At 37.3% G+C, this 24302-nt stretch overlaps 1 protein-coding gene across 2 annotated transcripts; it reads right to left on the reverse strand.

Annotated features, from left to right (window-relative positions):
• Positions 1–9072: 9072 nt before the first annotated feature.
• On the reverse strand, positions 9073–24302 carry lrrc32 (leucine rich repeat containing 32). Of its 2 annotated transcripts, none has more exons than XM_035944853.2 (3): positions 24184–24302; positions 19037–19130; positions 9073–14114 (listed from the first exon to the last, which is right to left on the reverse strand). In XM_035944853.2, the coding sequence occupies exons 2-3, from the start codon at positions 19124–19126 to the stop codon at positions 12252–12254; spliced, it is 1953 nt and encodes a 650-aa protein (XP_035800746.1). In that variant the 5' UTR covers positions 19127–19130; positions 24184–24302; the 3' UTR covers positions 9073–12251. The 2 variants fall into 2 exon arrangements, with proteins under 2 accessions (XP_035800746.1, XP_023118837.1); XM_023263069.3 differs by lacking the exon at positions 24184–24302 and adding an exon at positions 21043–21268.

Here is a 24302-nt window from a genome sequence, read left to right on the forward strand (position 1 = left end):
GAGTACTGCGCTCTCAGAATGCTTTTCTTGTTTATTCTGTTGGAAGCTGTGGCCTCTTTTACCCTCTAGCACCATCAGGAAGGTGACATTTGTGGTTTTGAGTAAAATGCAGATTCATGACCCCCAGAAAATAGCTTCATGAATCTCTAAACTCTTGAAGTAGCATCATTATCAAGATAAGAGTGTTTCTCAGGAACAATAAAGTGGCATAACATCCATCCATTATTTATACACCGCTTGATCCTCGTTAGGGTCGCGGGAGAGCTGGAGTCTATCCCAGCTGACTTGGGGCGAAGACAGGGGACACCCTGGACAGTTCACCACTCCATCACAGGGCTACTTATACAGACAAACAATCACTCTCACATTTACACCTACAGGCAATTTAGAACAGTCAGTTAACCTCAGCATGTTTTTGGACTGTGGGAGGAAGCCAGAGAACCCGGAGAAAACCTACACATGCACAGGGAGAACATGCAAACTCCATGCAGAAAGACAGCGAGAAGGTCGGGACGCAAACCAGGAATATTCTAGCTGGAAGGCGAAAGTGCTAACCACCAAGCCACTGTGCAGCCCTGTGGCATAACATAGGAAATGTAATGTCTAAAAAGCAGAAAAGCAAAAAGATACAAGTATAAACAAACTAAAAAATAAAATAAGTAAACTAAAATATGACCAGAATATAATAGTAAAAAGTAATGCTGGCAATTATACTGAGGGAATAAATAATATAACACACGATAAAGAAATACTGCACCTCAAAAATGAAAAAAAAAATGAGAAGGAAATGTTCCAATGACAATGTGATGGAAAACAGTCACGCCCAATATTTTGCTTATGACTTGACATTCCCATCAGTCACAGCTATAGAAGGAAGTTCTAACATTTAATAATTGACTAGTCAGACTTCTTATTCCAGATAACTATGATGTAATTATGTCAAGTCAAAACAACATCCAATTCAGTGGTAACCAGTCAAAATGACAGTTCAAATGTTCTCCAACGTCATTATGACTAATTGGATATTGGTCCAACAAAGTATTTGAACTATATTTATTATGGTTCCTGTGGAAAAGATCATGAGGAAATTTAAAAATAAGAGCTCATCAGTAAGGAGTTTGTGGAGAACAAGAGCTTTGTTCAGTAGCTCATTACACTTGTTCAAAATGTTGTGTTCTGCTCAGCAACAATTAAAGTTGGTCTAATCTGAAGCTAATTTATCAGTTGCCTGTTCATTCTTTGGAGATATTCTAGAGCAGAAAGTGAACAGAGCAAAGAACTATGTCATTTTTTAGGTTTATTTAAAAGAAAAAGAGACAAATCCAAATTGGAACCTAAGCTGTTGTCATAGTAATATACTGATTATGCACAGGGAAGATGGGTTTACTCGTTCTTCCTCTTCAAGCAAGCATGTTTTTGTTTGTTGGCTTGCTGCAGATGGTCAAACAACACCAGACAAACCTGGTTTTCTTTTCTCACTTTCTATTCTTTCTAGTCCATCAGTGACTCAGTGAGCTGCTCCTGCTTCGGTCCGGCCTCCCGGTAAGACAGAGCTCTTCAGATCTCAGTGTGAACAAACTCTGATAAACTCAGGTTCAATTATGACTCAGTGGCCGGTCACAGAAGAGAGGAAAAGTGACTGAGGTCTGCTTCTAATTTAGGAACCACTAATGTTTCCCTCCTCTGATTCTATCACTGCTCATCTCATAAACAAGGGGAGAACGTGGTGGAACTTCACAAAAGGAGAACAGGAAATGTCTTTGAAGGTAAATGATGCCTTTCGGCGGGAGGTGCAGCTGTTAGAGCTGGACGGAGCCTGTTTGCTCTCCCTGTTGTGAAGCTACATGTGGAGTTTGTAGATTTGAAGTGAGTGAAGCACAGTTTCCCTTCAGGATGATCTCGACCTCAAATCTTCTCCTCGAGGAAGAGGGGCTTCTACTATTGTCTGTTTTTTACTTTGCCCTGGAGGGACGATACACCGCTGGAAAAATAAATGAAGCTGCAGTTCAGCAGCAGACTGTCATCTGATCCCCCAGAAGATCACTTATGTGGAGCCGTGTACGTGAAGAAGGAATGTTTGGAGTGTTTCAGTAACTCAGTCTTAATTTATGTTCAGTTATCTGTCCAGTGGTCTCACAAGCTGATTAAATAAACACTAGAAAGAAAAAACTCTTGTGATGTTGGGTTTCATTTTTGAAGAGTCTGTTTTCACCTGATGCATGCAAGAGTTTATGATTAATTCTTCAACAAAGACTGTAATGTATTTTTAAAGATAAAATTCATTACAGTCCCTCCAGAACAACACTTATATCTAGAATAGCATATTTCTGATCTGATCTTTTTAACAAAAATGGACTACGAATTTTTATTTGTTTGGTATAAAAGATACTTTTAAAATACATTCAAAAATGTAATCAAATTTTACAAAAATTTTACTTTTATTTTATCAGTGAAACTCCTTAAATTCCTGTTTAAAATTACACATTTAAAAAAATCCAGTTTAAAAAAATGTAGACAAATCAGCCAGAAAAAGGGCTAAAAATCATTGTTATATTGTGATGTTTTTTAAAAATGAAAATGATGGCAATTAATTGTAAAATAAGAATATTTTTAGTGATCTAAATACATTAAGCATTGTAGATTTTCAGACATTTGTTGTCAAAGAGCAAATTTAATATTTGTATAAATACAGATTTTGGTGCTGTGGTCAAGATTTTTCTGTGGTTTAAATAGATATTGTCTAGAATTTACCTAAATAGGGAAAATTGGGCAAATAGCAGTATTTAAAAAGAAAAAAATTCCAGTCTTCAATGTCATGATTATTCTTTCAAACAGCCGTAAAATAAATATATATTTTTGCTGATTTAAAAATAGTGAAAATACTTCTTACAGAAAAATGTTGCCAAATAGCAAATTTCATTCTTTTCTTTTGTTTTACAGGTTTGACCTATTTTTTGTGTTAACATGTAAATAAATCCTCTTTTTTCTGTGTTTTTAACAGTTATATGTTATTTACCAAAACAGGGACAATCTGACAAATAACAGCTTTTGTTTAGTTTTTTTAAAATAATTTTTCTTTAAAATATCTGAAAAATACTTACATTTTATGCTGATTTAAACACAGTAAAAATACAGTAATTTTACAGCAAAACATTGCAAAGAAAAAATGTCCTTTTTGTACAGTTTTGACCTATTTTTTGCATTAATGTAAATAAATCCTATTTTTTCCTGTGTTTTTAATGTAATTTAACAAAACTGAGACAATCTGGTGAAAATATAAAATTAAGTACGGCTAAAACCCTTAATTTTTTTATAATGTACACAGATTCTTGGGAGGACCCGACCATGTTAGGTTGAAATGTTTTCTTTTAGCTTTTAAACAGGAACAGTCTCCTTTAACAACATCAGGCCACATTTCCACAGAAATCTGAAAATCTAAAGGCCAGATTTTCATGAACTTTTACGTCCCTTGAGAATGCATGTTTCCACTGTGGACTCTCCATCAGCTTTAAGACCAAAATGTCAAGTTTGCTCACAGAATATCTCAGAAATTACACGCTGTTGTACTGATGCTGCTAACTATTAACATGACGTCTGCTGATATCAGTCACAGAGAAGTTAATATGTAAATGCTGCTGTTTTGTTGGTGCCACAAGGCCTCGGATGAAAAATTGGAGCTGACAAGTGAAAGGAAAACTGGACGGACATTTCAGTTTAAGTAATCAGAGCTCGAAACTGAAGAGCTGCATTTGTTAATGAACGAAGTACTGAGACATACTTTTCCTCCACGTAAACACAGTCTGGACTGATAACAGATAAAACGGATGTAGATTACTGCCGCAGCTTCCTGTAGCTCCAAACTCTGCACAGCGACAGTTATATAAGCAAACTCTCAGACATAAATCCACCAAGACACACAGCAGATTTATTTTGTCAACATTCATGTCTCAAACCTTGTTCAGATAAATACGTGAATGTATTTGTTTATGACGTTCTCTTCAGCCTAAACTATGTCCTAATGAAAATATATAGATGAAACTATTTATTATTAAAGCAAACACGTGATTCACAGCATCTTTTGAACACTCAGAAACTTCCCAGTCTGATTTGGTGCATATTAAACTAAACATAAACACCAGCGGACACATTGACAGCAGCACCGCCCTGTAAGTAAAGTATAAACCAACATGGTGCCTCTTTATTGACACTAAAACCTTGTTTCTAGCAGAATATTTTGCTGTGAGATTGTCGTTTCTGTCTCAGCAGAGATAAAGAGGCTTTTTCCTCTTTGACGTAAAACAGGATGACTTCCCGTACCACCCAGGACAGAAGATTAGCCTCAGCAACTGTGTCTCCTGGGGGGAGGAAGGGGTGGAGGCTCTGAGTCATGGAGGGCAAAAGGCTTCAGTTAGACTGTTAAGATAAAGCTGCTGCTGCTGCTGAGCTGCACTTTCTCTGCCTTGAAGCCTTTAATCCAGAAGTAAACTGAAGAGAAAGTTGATGTGGTGATGCTACAGAAAGGCCTCAGCTCTAAAAAATACCCTGAAGTGGGAACTAAAATCAGAGATCAGAAGTGTTTATAGTCGTTCCATAAAGCTGCACTGACGTAATAGAGAGATAGGTGCATATTGTTTTTGCACATGAAAAGACATGACATCACCATTAAGATTATAGGCATCATCAATGTACAGCTTTTTAAAAAGCAGCAAAATTATGTTTTAAAAATGGTTATGTTCAAAGATCTTTTTTAAAATGTGAAAATAACTGAATATTTGTAAAATGATGATTTTTTTGGCAGATTTAAATACAGTAAAATAGTGTAATTTCACAGTCAAACATTGTGAAAGAACACATTCTATCTGTTAAAATACAAGCATTATTTACAGTTTTGGCCTTTATTTAAAAAAAGTTTTGATTGTTTGGCTGTTTTGCTTTTTTTAAAGAATCAAAATGCAAATCAACCAACAGTTTTCTGTAAATTTAATAGATAGATACATCCATAATTATGCAAAACAGGGAAAATCTGTAGAATAGACTACCATATATATATATATATATATATATATATATATATATATATATATATATATATATATATATATATATATATATATATATATATATATATATATATATATATATATATATATATATATATATATATATATATATATATATATAATATAGACAGTTATTTTAAAAGTGATATAAATATTTTTTTCAAGTATAGTAAACGAAAAAATCTCATTTTATGTTCACATGTAAAATAACAAATTATCATTATCTATCAAAATACAGACATTATTGACAGTTTTTGCACTGTTTTTTAAATCATAATGCAATTTAATATTTTTCCCCTGTAATTATACTCAATATGATCTATAATTAAACAAAACAGGGAAATTCTGCAAAATAAACTACCATTTTTGATCCTGAATAAAGAAGATTTTTCTTTCAAAAAATAAAATGTGATATATATATATATATATATATATATATATATATATATATATATATATATATATATATATATACATTTTTAAAAAAATAAAATTTCCTGTTGAAATGTAAAAGAACAAATTATCATTTTCTGTTAAAATGCAGACATTATTTACAGTTTTTAAAAAAAATAAATATTTGGCTCTTTTTTTTAAAAGTCAACATGCAAATGATAACTTTTTTCTCTAATTTTAATAGATATGATTCATAATTAAACAAAACAGGGAAATCTGCAAAATAACCTGCCATTTTTAAATGCTTAAAATGGATCATTTTTCTTTTAAAAAAAAAACATTTCTTTCAAAAAAATCTAATTGAATACAATAAAAAAATATTTTAAAAAATACAGTTAAAAAATTGCATTTCATGTTCAAATGTAAAAGAACAAATTACTAGTAGTATTTTTTTTTATTCCATTGTCTGACAACAGAAACAGATAAACATGTAAATGACAACAGCTTTATTGGAGGTTTGATTGTATTAAAATCAAACAAAATGTGAGCACAGAGAGCAGGAGAGAAGTAAACAGATGTTTAACGCAGCCCCATAATAAATACCACCTGTGTATTTTGTCTTCATTGAGCTGTGTTGCTTTTGTATGTCTTTTTTTTAATGCACAGTCTACAAAACACCTTTGAGCTCTGTAATAATCTGAAGTACTCCCAAAACTTTTAAACCTTGGTTCTTTGGAAACTTCGACACTAAACTGAGTTGGGCTTTGGTGCTGTCTCCATATCTGTAGACACAACAATTACACAGTGATAAAACATTTGTTATTATCATCTGAATTAAAACAACAACAAAAACAAGCATCAGTTAAAAATACTGATGCATTTTCAGCATCACTGATTATGCCACTGTACATAAATATAGACTTTATGGCAGTAAAGCTCAAACTCATAAAACTTGTCAAGCTGTCAGCCCAAATTATGACTGTTCAGCAGATGTTTGAATACTGATGGAGTCTGGTATCAGTATTACACAATATTATGTAAAGCTGCTGTAAAACACCCGTAAGACTCTTTAATACACGCTATGACAGCTGAGGGGAAGTTAAATTGATATAATGTCATAATTAACCCGGTCGTGTTCCTCATGAGCTGCAGTGAAATATGACATCTTGTGTTATACGACACGCAGTTCATCGCTGGAATTCACCTCCTTTGTTGACTGTTTGAGAGCAACGTCACGGTGGGAAGTTTAGAAATTTCCCACGTCAGACGGGCCACACAAATGCACCACTGACAAGTGAAACTACAGGAGCATCTTCTGTTTGTTTGTTATCTGAACATCAGTTTACTGATGCATTACAGAATATCTGGGTAATGAAGCGCAACATCCACTCAAAATGCAGGGCTGCAACTAATAATTACATTTTGTTGGGGTCTTTCTGGCATCTCTGAGCGAAAATGTCAATATGACAATAAATGCTCAAATGAAATCTACACTGATGCTCATATTGGATGTTTTATAATTGAAGATACACATAAACAAATATGCAACAAAACCTGTCAATATTGGCAAAGCATTTCAAAGATGGAGACAACTTCGATCTCCTCATTCATCTCCTGGACAGGTAAGCTGCTGCATCTCAAAAGGATTTACGTTCCCACAAGCAAACGGGGCAGTAATTCTCATAGAACCACCACTAGCTGAGATGTAATTTAGTTTTATTGAAAATTTGCATATCAATTCCTTTCCTCTTCTGCAGCTACACACAGCTGCATTCTGCTCATCCACTGATCAAATCTGAAAGTTTTCTGTTGTCTCAGAAGATCTTTTCTTCTTTGCTACTCCAAAAAGCTTCCCTTCAGTGGAGCCTCAACATTAGTATAAAGAAAATAAGGAATAGCAAGGGTGGTTGAGCACTGCGATGAGTTTATCAGCCAATAGTGAGTGCTGTGAGTGATGGAGGATGAAACCATTTTCCCACAGTTGTGGCTTCTTTCTTTCTAGAATCTGTTTCTAATTGTGCTGATTCCCTGTTGCTCCATCTGGAAACCAATTTTCCATAATTAGCCCAGCCGCATTATTTAATAACCTCATCAGCACTGGGATCACAGTCACAACCAGGGTGATTTATATGGTTGACTAATAGGCCAACTTGTACAGCTTACTGTTCTGAGAAATATTACTAAAGGCAGTAAAATATTTATCACTCTTAGAGAGTTCTCCTTTATTGCTTTTTAGTATTAAATCTTAGTCAGTTTATTAGATTTTTTGATCAGAATTTATTTTAAAAACTATTTAAGCAGATATTTACACAGTAAGGTCTTGTAAAGGATTTTTGGCCATCAGACTTGATACTGTGTTTGGCGGACACCAAACATGCATGATATGAAGCATGGTGGTGGTAGTATCATGAAGTGAAGCATGGTGGTGGTAGCATCATGAGGTGAAGCATGGTGGTGGCAGCATCATGATGTGAAGCATGGTGGTGGTAGCATCATGAAGTGAAGGATGGTGGTGGTAGCATCATGAAGTGAAGCATGGTGGTGGTAGCATCATGAGGTGAAGCATGGTGGTGGCAGCATCATGATGTGAAGCATGGTGGTGGCAGCATCATGAGGTGAAGCATGGTGGTGGCAGCATCATGATGTGAAACATGGTGGTGGTAGCATCATGATGTGAAGCATGGTGGTGGCAGCATCATGAGGTGAAGCATGGTGGTGGCAGCATCATAATATGAAGCATGGTGGTGGCAGCATCATGATGTGAAGCATGGTGGTGGTAGCATCATGAGATGAAGCATGGTGGTGGTAGCATCATGAGGTGAAGCATGGTGGTGGTGAAGCATCATCAAAACTTTATCCATAGTTTACATCAGAGCATCCCTCCAGAGTACACTGTTAAAATGACAACATGACTAAGCAATTTGACTGTTTTATCTACACAATGACACAAGGACTTGTCATTCTAATGGCACTGAGATGTTCATTGACACAGATATTTACTTTTGAGAGATGTATTAAGTATTTTGAGCAAGAGACTGGCTTTTGCAGATAATCCATGGTGTTTGGTGTTTGTACGAATTGTTTTGAGAAATGCACTTACTGTTTTGCAAATGCTGAGAACGATTCGAGAAATGCACCAAAGCGTCTGAGAAAAACTGTAAACAATATATAAAACGTTTTGTTCAATAATATTCAAGAGGTGAACGTAACAAAATTACATTCAGTTGAATATCATGTCATGAAGCTGTTTTTATCTGCTTTTTCTTATAAATCTCGATAAATTTTTTGCAGGCTGTGTGCTTAAAGGAATAGTTAGGAGATAAAGGAATTCACATTGTCACTGAGACTTGTTCTCATGTCAGGAGCTACAAACAGCCTGTTAGCTTAGCTTAGCATTAAGAGTGTAAACAAGGAGAAACTGCTTTACTGATTCTGGAAATTAATACCTCTAAAGCCTCTTTCTTTACCTTTGGGAATCCAGAAATTTTCCCCATGATTCCATTATTTTCTGTGAGCTAATCTAACTGGCTGCTGTTCATATCAGTTTTCATCTAACACCAGCGTAAACTGGTAGGACGAGTGGTTAGGAATCAAACAACATGGATGAAAACGTCAGCAATGAGTTCCTGGTTTAAATTCCAGCCAGCCTGGACCTTTATTAAAAATCATTCCCCTGTTATATTTTCCCACATTTTTCACTTTATATCTAATTAAAAAAAGGCAAAAATGGCAAGAAAAAAAAACACAAAGTAAAGAAAGCAAAACGTTAAGTGCACTCCAAGAACTGAAATGTTAATATTAATGTGTGCCTTGCCACAGGAAACCAGTTAAACCTGCTGAAATCTACACATACTATAAATATTTACATTATAATAGGCTGACATGAACCAAGTGTTCGAGGTTTACAACAAATGACAAACACAGAGTTTAGAAAATTTCCTTCATTTGATACAAAACTGTAACTGTTACATGATAGAATGAAAAAAAAAACATTACAAGCATGACTTGTAGATAACAATGATATAAAAATGTGGTTTTAGGTTTAAACACAGTGAAAACACATGAAACTGTGGATCCCAGAGTAGCCCATTACAAGACAGCACTGGATTTTTATTTATTTGTTAAAAACATATACAACATGTATACTGTACTTCTATATCGGAGTATCACAGTTATTCACATCAGTGCTTCGTCTTGCTGTCAGTTTCATCCAAAATATGTCAGATTAATAAAAGGAGCACCATGGACCGGGGATCAACATGGAAAACATACTGTGTAACATGTCCAGCTTAATTTTTAATAGTAAATAAAGAATAAATTATATTGACATATGCTCTGTGTGGAATTCTAACAGTATTACTCAGCTCTTACATGTTAATTTAGTGTCACAAGATACAATCACACAAACAAGAGGAAGTTTAAAGTGCAAACTACATGAAGGTTAAAGAAACTGGTTGGATTACTTAAAAAAACACCTCAGTCTTACTTAATGAATAAAGAATGTTTTGTTTCACAACCTTTGCTAGTGTTACTTTCTTCATTTTTTAGCTTAAAGTAGAAATCCCCTCCTGACTGTTGATGTTTCTTCAGTCTGTAAAAGTTTCTGTCGTCTCAGTCACTTGTTTACCTCATTCAACCCTTGAATGCAAAATTTAGGAAGATATACTGGTTCGCTTTCAAGTTAAAATGTGTGAAATGGAATGAGGAAATGGGTTACACCATCATGTCTGCATGGTAACAGTGAAGCTAGCGAGCATTTAGCTTGGCTTCACTTAGCATTTATGCTAAGTTGCGCTGTAAGTCGACTAAGTCTAAACACACGAAATCCAAAAACCGAAATGTTCAGGCAAACTATTGCTGTGAGGGTAGCAATTGTTAGCCGCACGCACGGCAGTACCAGTTGACAACAACTGTATATGGTATTTTGTCTTTCCATATGATACGAAGCTGAGTTTCCGGAAGATACAAATCAAATTTGAAGTAAGCTTTTAAAATGTTGCAAAAAAAAAAATTGTAAATATGAATTAATTTATTTTCCATTAACTACTTTGTAACCAATAAACTAGGGTAGTGTGGTGGTATAGGCTAAGTAATAATCAGAGCAGAAGAAACCGGAAACAAACCATTGGTTTGCTAACACCTTAAGGTAAAAACAAAATTTTGTCCATCTACGAGAAAAGCAATTGAAAGAATCCTTTAAGATTGCTTTCAATTTAAAAAGTTCTACTTATTGTTTCACGTCAGCTGGTACTGGTCCTGTTTCATGTTGTCCGGACATGAAAACAATCTGCAGTAATGTGATTTAACTGTTTTTGAAAAACTCAAAAACCACCTCAAGAGAGTGTAAAAAACGTTTTGAGAAGTTAGGTTTTGTCGTTCTTTTTCAAGTTTGTAGTTTCCATTAGCTTTTTCAAAAGCAATATTTTAAAATGTGGGTAACATATGGAAACATGGCCAAATGGAAGTTGGACAGTACCACGTGTACGGCTAATATAATGAGACACAGATAAAACAGAAGTGCTAATAAACACTGCATTGCTGTCACTACTGTTGATTTCTTCTAATTTTCTGAGCCAGATAGCTGACAACAGGCAGCGTTCCAACTGGAATTTCCAACTGTGAACTCAGGAATTCCAGCATTAAGTTCAAATGGAACGCACCAAAGATTGAAAGTAGCTAGCCTAGCCATGTCTGTTCAAAGCTAATCTAACTGGCAGCATCTCTAAAGCTCACTAATTAACACATCATTGCTTTAATGTGCACTAAAAACTAAAAACTTTGAAACAACACAATGCTATATTTACACTTAAGTATTGCATGTGAGTTACAACATTAGAAAGTGAGCTCTAAAGTTGCTGCTAGGTAATTATTCCCTTGTTTCGGGTGCTTGTGCTAAGTTAAGCTACATGGCTGCTTATTTTATCTTCATATTTATCATACACACGTGAGACTGGTGTCAGTTTTTCCATGTTACTGTTAAGTAGAAGTCTATTTTCCAACATGTCAAACATTCACTTTACTGCATTTTATTGCTGCATTTCAGTCATTTCTGTCTGTGTTGCTGTCAGGTGGAAGTGTTTTAGTGTAGATACTTCATTTTACATTCAATAAATATTCAATAAACTGATGTGCAGCATGTGGTTCACTACTAAAAGCATGCAAAAAACTCTGCTTCATTAGCCATGAAGGTGTGTTGAGACAGAAATTTGAGGAAACTGGTCCCTTTATTTGCCTTCAACATCCAACGTATGACCTCTACAGAATATTTCTGTTTTTTCCATTTGCTCTGCATCTTTCTTCCCGTCTCTTGTGTAGCGTCATGAAGCCGAAGGTAAAGCACACATTTTTGCACAAGTTTTAAAAAACGTATACTCACTTTGCACAAAAAATTACGCCACCCCCAGCAAATTAACACTGCACTCGTTTGTTTTTTTCAAAACCAGCCTTTCATGCAATCTCACCTCCAGTTCTGTCTGAGCACACCACAAGAGTCTAAAGTTGCAGTTCCTCAAATAGCAACCAGATGCTGCAAGCCAATTTATACAGTCTTTAAAAGTTCAAGGTGAATATTTTCCGCAGGAAGTTCTGATTTCGATATAATTTGTTCATTTTACTTCATGTCGGAGATATTAAGGCGCGTTTTTGCTTGTCAGTGGTTGTTTTTCGTAGTGGTAAACCCAAATCAAGGCTTTAAATTGGCCCTTCGGAAGACTTTGGGTGGCACCACAGACGCTACATTCACATTTTAAAATGTTTCATGTACAGAAATTGAAGATATAAATTCCTTCATAGCCTTCATTATGCACTGAAGCTTCTGTTGTGTTTTCGTTTCCTCAAGTGGCAACATTTAACCAGCAGCCCCAACACAATCATCACAACTAACAATGTCACGACAACAACAATGACGTAGTTCGGAATGTCCGGTCCTTGACACATCTCCTTGGTCACCTTCCCGATGTTGACCGGCTCTGAATATTCCTCATAAACGCAGGTCACAGTCTCGATGTCGGGGACGACCACTGCCGAGTGCTGCACCATGTGGAGGAAGCCGAGGTTGCTGCAGCAACTCAAAGGGTTGGAGCCCATGTAGAGGGTTTTCAGCGAGTGCTCCAGAGCGATCATGGTGCTGTACTCCAGCGTGACCAGGTTGTTGTTTTGCAGGTTTAGGGACTCAATGGAGGACTCCTTGTTCCACGTGGGCAGCGTGGTTAGCTGATTGGTGGACAGATCGACATGTTTGAGGTTCGTCAGTGAGGACAGATCTGTGTTTAGGCTGGAAATGTTGTTTTCCCGAAGGATGAGTTGAACCAGCGAATGCTCCAGACCAGACAGGGAGTCTTTGTTCATGTCCAAACCTGGATTCAGGGACACATCCAGTAACTTCAGAGGGGTGTCCATGAATGCATTTGCAGGCAAAGTCCTCAGATTGTTTTCAGAGAGGTACAGATACTGCAAATTTTGAACAGAAGAAAAGGACACACAGTCGGGAGAAGCCTGGTGGGTTGTGTCTGTTAGTTCATGCTGGTTTTGCTTGCAGATTTTCACGTTGTTCTGCTGGAGCTGCAGGTGTGTGATACTAGGGAGTCTTTGAAATATTTGATGATCCAGCGTTGTGAGGTCGTTTCCTTGTAAGAAGAGCTGCTCCAGCGACTGCAAAGTGTTGTCACCAAAAGTCAAACTTTTTAGTGCGTTATTGCTGAGATTGATGATCTTTACTCTCTGGAGGAGGCCTTCGTTGCTGACAGAAAACGAGCTGATACAGTTATTGCTCACATTCAGGACCTCGAGTGATCCCATGCAGTAAAAGAAACACTCTGGTATGCTTTCGAGGTGGTTGTAGCTCATGTCCAGGTATCTGAGCTGATTAAAAATCAAGTTTGCCTGTTTTTCCGGGCTTCCTGTGACGTTGACACTCTGGAGATGGTTTCGTGAAACATCCAAATATTCAAGCACATTGTTCCCCGGAAGAAGAGGAAAGTAGAGCATTTTGTTTTCACTCAGATCAAGAGAGACGAGTTTGTAGAAATCGGACGATGACTGTGCACTGTGGAAAAGCTCCATGCTGTTCTTGCTGAGATTGAGCACCTCTAAGTTGTAGAGGTTGAAGTCTGTGATGCATGTGATCGAGTTCTTGGACAAATCAAGTTCAGCCAGATGATCTAAGGAGTCGAAAGCTCCGTCTTCGATCTCCAAGATGACATTATTGTGGAGGCTAATTTTCCTCAAGGACATGGATCCGCTGAAGGTGTTTTGTGCTATTTTGGTGATGCTGTTGCTGTTCAGGGAAAGGTTTGTCAGCGATGGTGATTCAGCAAGGAAGAAGTCCGACATCCCCGTGTACAGCCCGTTGCTTGAAAGATCTAGTGACTCCACAGCTGTAAGAGGTCCGATGTTTACTTTGGAGTGTGCAAAAACATTCAAGTGATTCCTGGACAGATCCAGGACTCTCAGGTCCGTCATGTCTTTGAAGAGTCCCGGCTGGATGAAATGGATCTTGTTGGAGTGGAGGTTCAGGTGGTGAAGGCCGGTGTGGTACGCCAGAGTTTCCTGGGTGAGATTTTGCACCTGGTTTCGGGAAAGGTCCAGCATTTGGACGCCTTGAGGAAGGTTAAGCGGTGCGCTTCTGAGGCTCAGATCGCTGCAGAAAACATCCATCTGGACCTACGAACAAAGACAAACACACAAGTCTGATTACGTCGGCTCGCTGCCAGACTGCCTGACCATGACACAACGCAGACCAAATGTGTAAAGCGGACGTGGAGGGTTGATTTTTATGAGTCAGTGTATCTACGGCATGTTCTTGGCAGCGTGACAGTCCTCTGAGGCTCATAATGGTGAGTTGATCTAATAAAAAAAAAAGAATTTTACTATCATTGTTCTCTTTGAATTAACTCAAAAAGTTAACTGAAAAGAAAAAAATAGGCAAAAAGTTCTTCAGCAAAGAACAAAATACACCTCACACCTTTATTACCACCGGTTTATGTCATCTTTTTCCCCTAATAGAATTGAATATTTAACCTATTAAGTGTCGTTTATGATTCAAACCACATGGCCAAGAGACCCCTGTGTCCAAAAACAGCTCATAAAACTGTCTCCGTCTTTGTTTTCGCTCTGAGGCCGAGTGCATTTAGCTTCTTGCCATATTTGTGGTGTTGTGAAAGGACCATTCCTGGTTTCTTACAAGCCAGCTGTAAACAAACACATTGATTTATTCACTAACTACTGCAGGGCAAAACATCTTGGTTCTGGTATCAGGCACAGAGGAAGAAATCAGACATGTTTTTTAAGAACATATCAGTGAGAGTGTGTTATCAGTGAAGTGATATCACTGCCTCTGTTTCTTCACAGCTGCTTACATTCATGTAAACTCAATCTGCCTCAGTATGTATAACATCTGAGTTACGTGTGGTTTACATCACATGTAGTTATAGTAAAGGCCTAATCTGACTGCTGGCGTCATGAGGAACATCATGTCTTTGATTACACCGTTTTTACAGCACGAAAAAAACAATCGAGATGGAGAATATGGCCACTTTATGTATATTTGCTACTGCTATTTGTAAGCAGGCTACCAGTTTATCAGTCACCTTCCATGTGTTTTCTCAAGAAGTCCCTCTGTAGTTGTTGAATGAACCTCTAAAACTTAATCTCTATAATCTCAAAGTTACATATTTAGATTTTTTTTGCCCTACGAAAATAACACCTTCATGTCTTAAAATGGTTCATGTTTAACTTTACTGTTGCTTCCTCTAGAATCTGAGATTGTCATCACTCCAGCTTTAAGTTGTAAATGATCAGCCATTGGTCATTTAGCTCATGATATGTCGTCTAGCATCTGGAAATAAATACTATATGGAGACGCTAACAAGGTAAACAGATTGAATTTTCCCTTAAGGGAATCTTTAATTCCATGTCTATGTACACTTTGTGTACACTTTGTTGGACTTATTAAACCGCTCCAGCTGCTCAGACTCAAAAACCTGTTGCTGGTCCGTCATATTGTGAGTTTAGATTTAATGCAGAGTCATCAATGTCACACCACATGGAACTTTACATACTATGTATATTTTACTACCAACATTTTCTGTTTGTTTACACAGCCTACAGTTCAGCTGAAAGTCTTTGAATTTTTGTTACATGACTGTCAGTTCGCTGCTGAGTCTCTAATGGCTTCACAGTTGCGACAAGGAGCGCAGAATTTTTAGTTTCTTACAGAATCGGTTTTACTTTTGATGAATTTTTAATGAAAGAGTTAGATTTAATTCTTTTGGATGAACTATCTCAATTTTAAGCTTGGATTTGATTAAGTTTTACAACCAAATTGCGCGTCACATATGAGGAGATCATTGGAAAGTTGAAAATTCCAATGATTCTTACAGTTTTTACAGTTTCTGGGCCTGATAAATTGTGCATTTTTTGCAGTTTTTAAAAGATAGTATACCTCTCAAACCCAGAACCTCAGATAGTTGTAATCTGTTTATAAAGATTTACGTCAGAATTAATTAAAAAAAATAAATTATTGAGAGACGTGACATATGATTGGTTTTGTTCTTGGATATGTTCATATATATACATGTTTTATATCCTATTTATGATTTTCAAAAAGTTGATTTTGATTGGCTCGGAAACATTTAATCGCCCCCAAGAGCAGCTGAACCCGAGAGCTTTGAGTTATTGAGAGGGAACAGTCTTATTGGCTGTAGTTCTAGTAGTTTTAGTCAGCCTGTGATTATATGTAGTGAATGAGGTTAATTAACTGTAATCAGGGCAAAAACTACATTTTAAGAGCTATTGTTTGCTGTAAATGTTACCTTCTCTCCACACTAGACCTTGAATGACTTGAGCATTAATACTGAGGACAAAACCCACATCAGGACACCTGTTTCACACTAAAATATATATCAAGTTCAGCCAAAGGTAATACAAGGTTTTGGCCGTCTAAGCTGGAGGGAAACAAAACAAGAAGGGAATTTTATACTAAAGTTTTGAACCGCTGCCCTGGGCTTTGGGTTGCCCAGGGCAGCGGTTCAAAACTTTCTAAAACTATCTTTGAAAACCTTAACTGTGTTTTCAGGACTCACTTTGAGAACCACTGGGCTTTAATGCACCAGCTATGTCGCGCAACATCTCCAGTTTGAGTTTTATTGTTCAGTATTGGTTTATTTTGTGGTTTTATTAGAGGGCAGCAGGGCAATAGATGACACTAAAATGGGAGCGAGAGGGAGAACAACATGTTACAAAGGTCACCGGACTGGATGGGAACCAGGGATGTTCACAGTCATTCTCCATCTTTCTCTTCCCTATCGTCCTGTCATCTCTACTTTCAGTTCTCTCATAAAGATAGAAAGTGACCGGAAGGTGCTTTTAAAAAAGGCTTGAACTTTGGAAGATACTTGTTTGATTTGGCCGAGTCAGTCTCAATGCACCGCAAAATGCTTTTTCTACAGAATAAGGTTCATGTATCTTTTTTTTGTCGTCATTTTTTCTTTCTTCCTCTTGCAAAGTTCCCAAGAAAAAGACAAAAACCAACAGTGAAGTGAGCCACTAACAAGGGTTTTCTATGTATCCACAGCCTGATAGAAGTTCCTCTTCTGTGCCCACAGAGTTCACTTGATCTCCAAAAACTATTAACTACACGTCAATACGCTGCACTCTCTGCCAAGTTCATTCATTAACCAGAAACATACACATTACCATTTATTTTCACTCTTTTTCACATAAGCCAGTGCAGCAAAATGTGTATTAATCCACAGCTAAAAATAGTCCCTGAAAAATCTGCTATTTTCTTCAGTTTTAATTGCTTTAGGAAGAACATCTGAGGTTTTTTTCATACAGTTTCACATATGTTTACTCACTGTTGACTCATATTTGACTGCAATATAAAGTCCTGTATCTCTGTGGAAACAGCACAACCATGACTAGAAGTATAGGGAATTTCAAAATGTTTTCTGTGCAGTATGACACACTTATAATGTCATAAATTATATATTTTTTTAAAAGAAAGTGAAATTCCTTTAATTATTTATTTTACACCTGGAAAAAAATGTAATCAGTATGTTCAACATTACCAATACTGGAAAATATAATCGCTACACATAAACACAGCCTGCAGTTCAGTAGAAAAGTCCCAGAATTTTTGCTATGTGACTGTTTTTGCAGCTGAGTTACTCATCCTCTCATGGTTTCCCTAAGTAATGCAGAATTTTTATTTATTTATTTTTTACAGAATCAGGTTTACAGGTTTAAGCTACTAGTTTACGTTTAACAAATTCTTAACTTCTTTCCATACTTCTTTTTTACCTGCTCAGTGCAAACACAGCCTGCAGTTCAGCCAAAGAGTCCCTTAATTTCTTTTTACTTGACTGTAGGTTGCAGCTGAGATGCTAGTGGCTTCATAGTTGTGCCCTGGAACTCAAGTTCTTTTGTTTTGTTTTGTTTTTTTACAGTATCTGGATAATTTAAACTATTTGGTTAGTTTCTGCTGCTACATCTAAACATTGAAAATCCAATGACTCTTTCACTTTATGCAGTTTTTAGCTCTTACAAATAATGTCATTTCTGTGATTTCTTTTAAGGTTAACATGCCTTTCAAACCCACTGGTAGGTTTTGGGGTTTGATTGGATGTAAAATGTGACAGATATGGTGGATAAAACATAAAGTATAAAGAGACCAGACAAATTGTTGGTTTTGGTCTTTTCACAGAATTTGTGACAATTTTCACAGTTTCAATGAACCAGTCCTTAAATGTGTGCAAATGATAGCATTTCCTCTTATCAGCAGCATTTATTCAGGCAAATACATTATATTAAGGGTATGTACATTATTTTAAAGATTCAAACATACGATGAGGCTTCAACTTTTAATCTGAGCAGATTTCAATGGAGAACTTCTAATTGATATTTCTAGAAACAGTAAAGACCACATTAAACAAAAGTGATGCACTCTTAGTTTCACTATCAGGCTATTTTTAGAGAAGATGACATGAAACAAAGTTGGAGCCTGTCTCATGCCGATGCTCCCATTTTAATTTAATCCTCCATGTGTTTAATTTGAATGATTCAGTTAGAAACGCTGCTGCATGGCGACAACTGTGAAAAGCTTTAGTCACACCTTTAAGCAACTGTCACCACCCTGCAGTGATTCAGCCACTTTATGAAAGCTTTCCTACGTATTTTTCTGTTCTTTCCAAGAAAAAGAAAATGATGCACATTTCCACTTGCTGCACAACTAGAACAAGAGCGTCACAAGACAAGCTCACACGCAAAGCAGCACAGGCTCTGAGGAAAAAGCGCCATTATCTTGTAAACAGTGACACACCTGCATAACAAGGTGACATGTGCGGTGCAACGTGGTACAAAAACACTATCAGTGAAGCCAAATTGAGGCCTGAAGGCCTGCTAGCAGCGCTGAGCTCAAACTGACAAGCTCAGGTGCAAGTAAACCATGAAGTGTAAACACCTCAAGCAGCAAAACTCAACTGGCTGCTGGTGAAAAAACCACACACTGTTTAAATGGAATGTGTCTGAAAGACGCAGCAAAGACCTGAGTTCAAAGGTGTGTCTGTTTGCCGGGCTCTACTTACAACTTGGCATGGAGGGAGGTGTCGTGGAGGACGTGCGGACGCCGCCGTGCAGCCGACCAACAGCAGGAAGAGCAGCTGGAAGGCGGCCATGGTGCTGCGGCACAGAGAGAGTCCAGATCAGAAACACATGAATGCAGGAAGCATGCTGTAGGTGATATGACTCGAAAAGGGAAGGAAGCGGCCCTACCTACTGCGCGACACGCTGACCTTTGACGGCGCTATTTATGCCCTGAAATACAAAAGGGGCTTTCTTGCATATGCTGTGCCATTTCTCATTTACAGTGCGTTTAGCTGCAGAACCGGTAGAAGGGATGACTAAGCAAATGAGCTGTTTCCATCACTTATAAGTATTTCTGCACTGTAGGTGATTGTTTTGAAACAGAAAAGGGCTCTTTTGCGAGGCCTCAGTGAGTCATCCTTTACCAAACAAGACTTGTGTGCCTCAATATTTCCTGATAGGTTCCCCTGAACAAAACAAAACAACATGTAACCTTGCGGCGCAGACAATGTGGGAGTAATTAGTATCATGGTAAGTACCCACACACACGATAAGCGAGTGGAAATTCAGTGTAAAAAGTGGCAGAAGTTTACGTTAGTTCATGTAAAACCCTCCCACACATGCAGACAGCTTGTTGAGATTCTGTGCAGCAGCAGATTCAATTCATTACGGTGCATTAGTCCTCATGTGATGTTTGCGAGGGAGAGCACAGAAACATCTTTCTTTCTGCTGAAATCAGCCGCTCGGTTCAGTTTACGGCTGCACGGCTTCTACCTAATGATATGGAAAGGCAAACAGACGAGGTTGTATCACCCAAGGTACTTTACAGAACACTTTTAAATATTTACAATCTCGATTAAAAAAAAATACTGTGGTCGTTAATCAGCAGTAAGGAAGCTCAGTCAAGAGGTGGAGTTTTTCCATTTTCTGTCACTTAATGATTCTACTGCACCATATTTCAGAGGAAAAATCTGTGCTTTTCTGCTACAGTTAGCTGCCATCTACAGCTATTTCTGAGGTAACATATTCCATTTAAATTATATAAGAAATACAGGGCATGTTTAGGGTGACCAATGATACATTTTCCCCCCTGAATTTCTCAAATTATTTCATCTAAATATAAGGTTGAGGCCCAAAATAGATCAAATTATTTAACATTTCAGTATTAAGGTTGCCAAGAAGTCCAAAAAAATTTATACATACTTGTGTATTTTCTTAAAAAGTTACCTCAGGACCCTTTAGATTTAACTTGTGACCCCCTGAAGGGGCCAGAACCTTAAGTTGGTAACCCATAGACTAAACTCCAAAGCAGATTAAAGCAGTAGGATATCATTTTGCTTTTACTTTTGATACTTTAAGTAAGTGTTGTTAGTAGTAGCATTAAAAAAAGTACTTTAGAGGCAGGTAGTGGGTTTTATTTTTGGCAATATCACAATCTGTAGCAAATTTCATTACTTATTTTTAAAGATCCTGCTTAACAAAGTGAGATTTTTGATATTTAGCTGAAAATATTTGCACACTGTATGTTTGTATTTGTTCATATATTGTTTTACATGACATATTACAGATACTTTATTACTTAATTCTACATATTTAGTTAATTTTAATGAGTAGATTTGGTGCCGAAACTGCTTTATGCTCAGTGTCAGATGTGGGGTCTTGACTGTGATCGATAAAGATCAATAAAATATCAATATTAAGATCAGAAATGGCATCACTTCTCACTGAGCACAGAGCAATTATGGATATTCTGTAATTTTAGAATACATAACTTTGCTTTTCAGGCAGGTTGTTTTGCAGAAAAGTACATGAGCAAGTAAAAGTACAACACAAATTTCCTCAAATGCTGAACTTTTCTTTGTAATTGAGCATTTTTACATCATTTAATTAAAGAATATGAGTACTTGCAGCTCCAACAAGCAGCTTCTGCCTCCACAGTTCAGTCCAGAGCGTCTACATAACCCAAACCATGCAACAAAAAGCACTTTTTCCCAAGCTGAACATTTACCTCACTTTCAGCTGATGACTAATCTTCGCAGAGCCTCCTGACCATGTTGATTTCACATCCCCACACACCCACTCGCCGATCGATAGCAACGCCACAAGTGAAAACCTTTCTATCAGCTGACTCTTCCCTCCACATCGCAGCGTCTTCGGCTGCCGTCCAGCCATCACATCCTGTGAGAATATCCTGGTCGCTCGGCCTCTTATCCCCCTCCCACTGCTCTCACTGGGGAAGAGCCTTATAAGGGGGTTGGGAAGTCCAGTTTTATGCTCCACTTCAAGGAGACTCAACCCCCACAGCTACAAACATGCCATCTATTAATCCTAAAGTTGGATGGAATAGTTTGGATGTTCTCACATACCGGTCTCTGTCTGGTATTTGGGGTATTTCAGCTTCGGCTCTCCTTATTTATGATCTTTTCAAAGCAGCCTTTTATGGTTAAAGAGGTTTTGATGTCTCATATCTCCACCCAGACAGAACAAAACATCAGCAGCAGCTAGTTATTGATGGATTTCCAAAATCTGTCCACCCCCGAGAGACGAGTGGGTGTGATGAAAAATCACACATCCCTTTCATGAATGTGGGAGCGAGTCGGGTTTGTCGTGTGATTTTTTTTCTGGTTTGCCACACTGTAAACAAACACCACTGTAATTATTATGAGCAAGACCAGTTGACACACACAGACAATTAGATTTAAATGACTGTACATCTGGGTACAGCCGGTGACTGGGAAAAAGTGTGAAGAAACTTTCTCTTCCATCAACAACAGCTGCCCGAGTGCTCATGAGCACCTTAGTGGAGCTTTTCATTGTTAGAGTGCAGCGGAAGATCCAAAAACTCTATTGCAAACCAATGAACCCCCTTTTATTTTGACGGGATTGTACACTAGAGCCTGTTTTTAGCTTGGTTTGTCATAGATTCTGTATAACAAAGTGAACAAATTGGTAAAAAATGCAATTACGAAGTGATTCATACTTTTCTGACACTGATTTTCCATCCGTCACTCTCCCATGGAAACAATCTTTCTCCAAAACACCAACTTTTCATGAGATCTTCAAAAATTCTTCGAGTTTTGGGAGGTGCCATGAACATAACAGGAGCCCTCAGATGCATTTTCTCAAGAAAATCCATGACATGAACTGGGAGGGTTAGGCAATATGACATGGAATCACCCATGAATAGGTTTTTAACAGGATTTTAAAAGACTTATGAAGCTCTTCTAGATCCATTTCCCTAGATCTCATGCAACACCATCGACAGTCATCCGATTTACCACAAGTCCATCCTGCAGCCAGACAAACGAGACCAAACATTCAACTGAGTCCTAAACAATCATGGTCATCAACAAGAAGAGCAAAAAGTCTAACACCACCGAGCTCTAAAGTCAACATCAAGGAGTCAGTCTGGGATTGTATGAAGACACTGAATCCACAGAAGAAGTTCAACAAGACGCTGGAAACAAATTACCTGCCAAGTATTACAACAAACTGAAGAACTGCTGACATTTTAAGGGCAAAAATGGTTGCACCAAACATTAATTTGACTCTATTTACTAAATATGATGTAAAATTAAAACTTTATTGATTCCTGAGGGTAAACTAACAGCTTCCCAACACATAAAGTATATAAACAAGTTAAATCATTTGTACCTGCCTCAGCATTAAAGTGATGTAAAGTATCAGTGATTGTAAGCCAATACCATAAATATTGTTTTGAAATATGCCATACTGCATACAAAGTACTTTTCCTTTTGGTGCTTCTAGTATATTTTGATGCTAATACTTTTTATTTTACCCTCATACTCAGAGTATTTCTGCACTGTGGTACTCAAGTTAAAGGTCTGAGTCCTTCTTCTACCAATGATTCCTTCTCTGGCAGGTTCCCTGTAATTTACAAATATGTTCATGACTTTAAATTAAGTAGGAATACCACAGAGAAAAAATGTCGATTGAGAGTTGTGTCTTCAAAATTACACTTGGGTTAAAGCACAGAAGTGAAATCAACAAGAAAATGAAGGAAAATGGCCCCTCAGTGTTTTCGTGTAGCAGCAGTAGAATCTGTCACCGTCTGATATGGTTGAAAGCTCTGGTAGAAGCTAGTAAATGAACACTAAGTTATTTGTAAGGCTGATGAAAACAGTGTCAGATGGGTGAAAAGCTCCAGAAAAACCCAGCAAGTGGACTGAGTTTAGGTTTTACAAGATGAACCTTTCATTTTACAAAGAATAGACTTTACACTGATGTACCGTAAGCAGTTTACTACCAAACAACACTACAAAGAAGATAAAAATATGGCGTCCATCACCATCTAATATGGTTAAAAGTGCTGGTAGACACTAGTAAGTGAGTATTGAGTTATGTCCGAATTCAAGGAGGAACCTTGATGTGTAAATTAAAGGTCTAAAAGTTGCTGTGGATGCAGCCAAAAATACCTACTGGGCTCATCAGACCATTGATGAAGACAGTGAAATATGTCCCAAAAGCACCAGAAAAAGACAGCAAGTGAGCCTTGAGTTTCGATTTTCCAAGATGAACCTTCACTTAACACAGAATACACTTAACACAGAATACACTTGAAACTATAACGAACAACAGCAGGAGTAAAAAGTACTTTATTTCCACCTTATTATTAGTAGAAGTAGGATTTTTACGACTAACAATCCCACAAAGAAGATAAAAATATTATGTTTATCACCATCTGATATGAAACAAAAATATGGTTGAAAGCTCAGGCAGAAGCTAGTAAATTTACAATAAGTTATTTCTGAGTGCTAAGAGGAATCTTGATGTTTAAATTAAAGGTTTAAAACCTACTGGGCTCAACAGACCACTGATGAAGACTGTAATATGGCCTGAAAGCTCCAGAAAAAGACATTAAGTGAGCCTTGAGTTTGAGTTTTCCAAGATGAACCTTTCATTTAGCACATTATAAAGTTTAATCTCTAACTGTACACATTTTTAAGTTAATGTTTTAAGTTAAACTCTCAAGACAGAAGTAAAAAATCTAACATTTCCTCTTAGGTTCAGTGCAGAAGGAAGTATCTGAGTAAAAATACTTACTTTCCACTGCTACTGACGTGTCCAAGCAAAAAGTTACCTAAAAGTAACTAAAAGAGAGTAGAAAGCACATTAGAACGAGTCTTACCTGGTGTGTTGTCTGCAGCAGGCTCGGTTTCATGTTCACCATCCTTTTATTCTGCACTATGTTGCAGCTGAGTACACGCACGAGCACACACACTCACGCACGCACGTGACGTGGGGTAA

The sequence above is a fragment of the Amphiprion ocellaris genome, chromosome 14, assembly GCF_022539595.1.
Source record: "Amphiprion ocellaris isolate individual 3 ecotype Okinawa chromosome 14, ASM2253959v1, whole genome shotgun sequence".
Classification (NCBI taxonomy): domain Eukaryota; kingdom Metazoa; phylum Chordata; class Actinopteri; family Pomacentridae; genus Amphiprion; species Amphiprion ocellaris.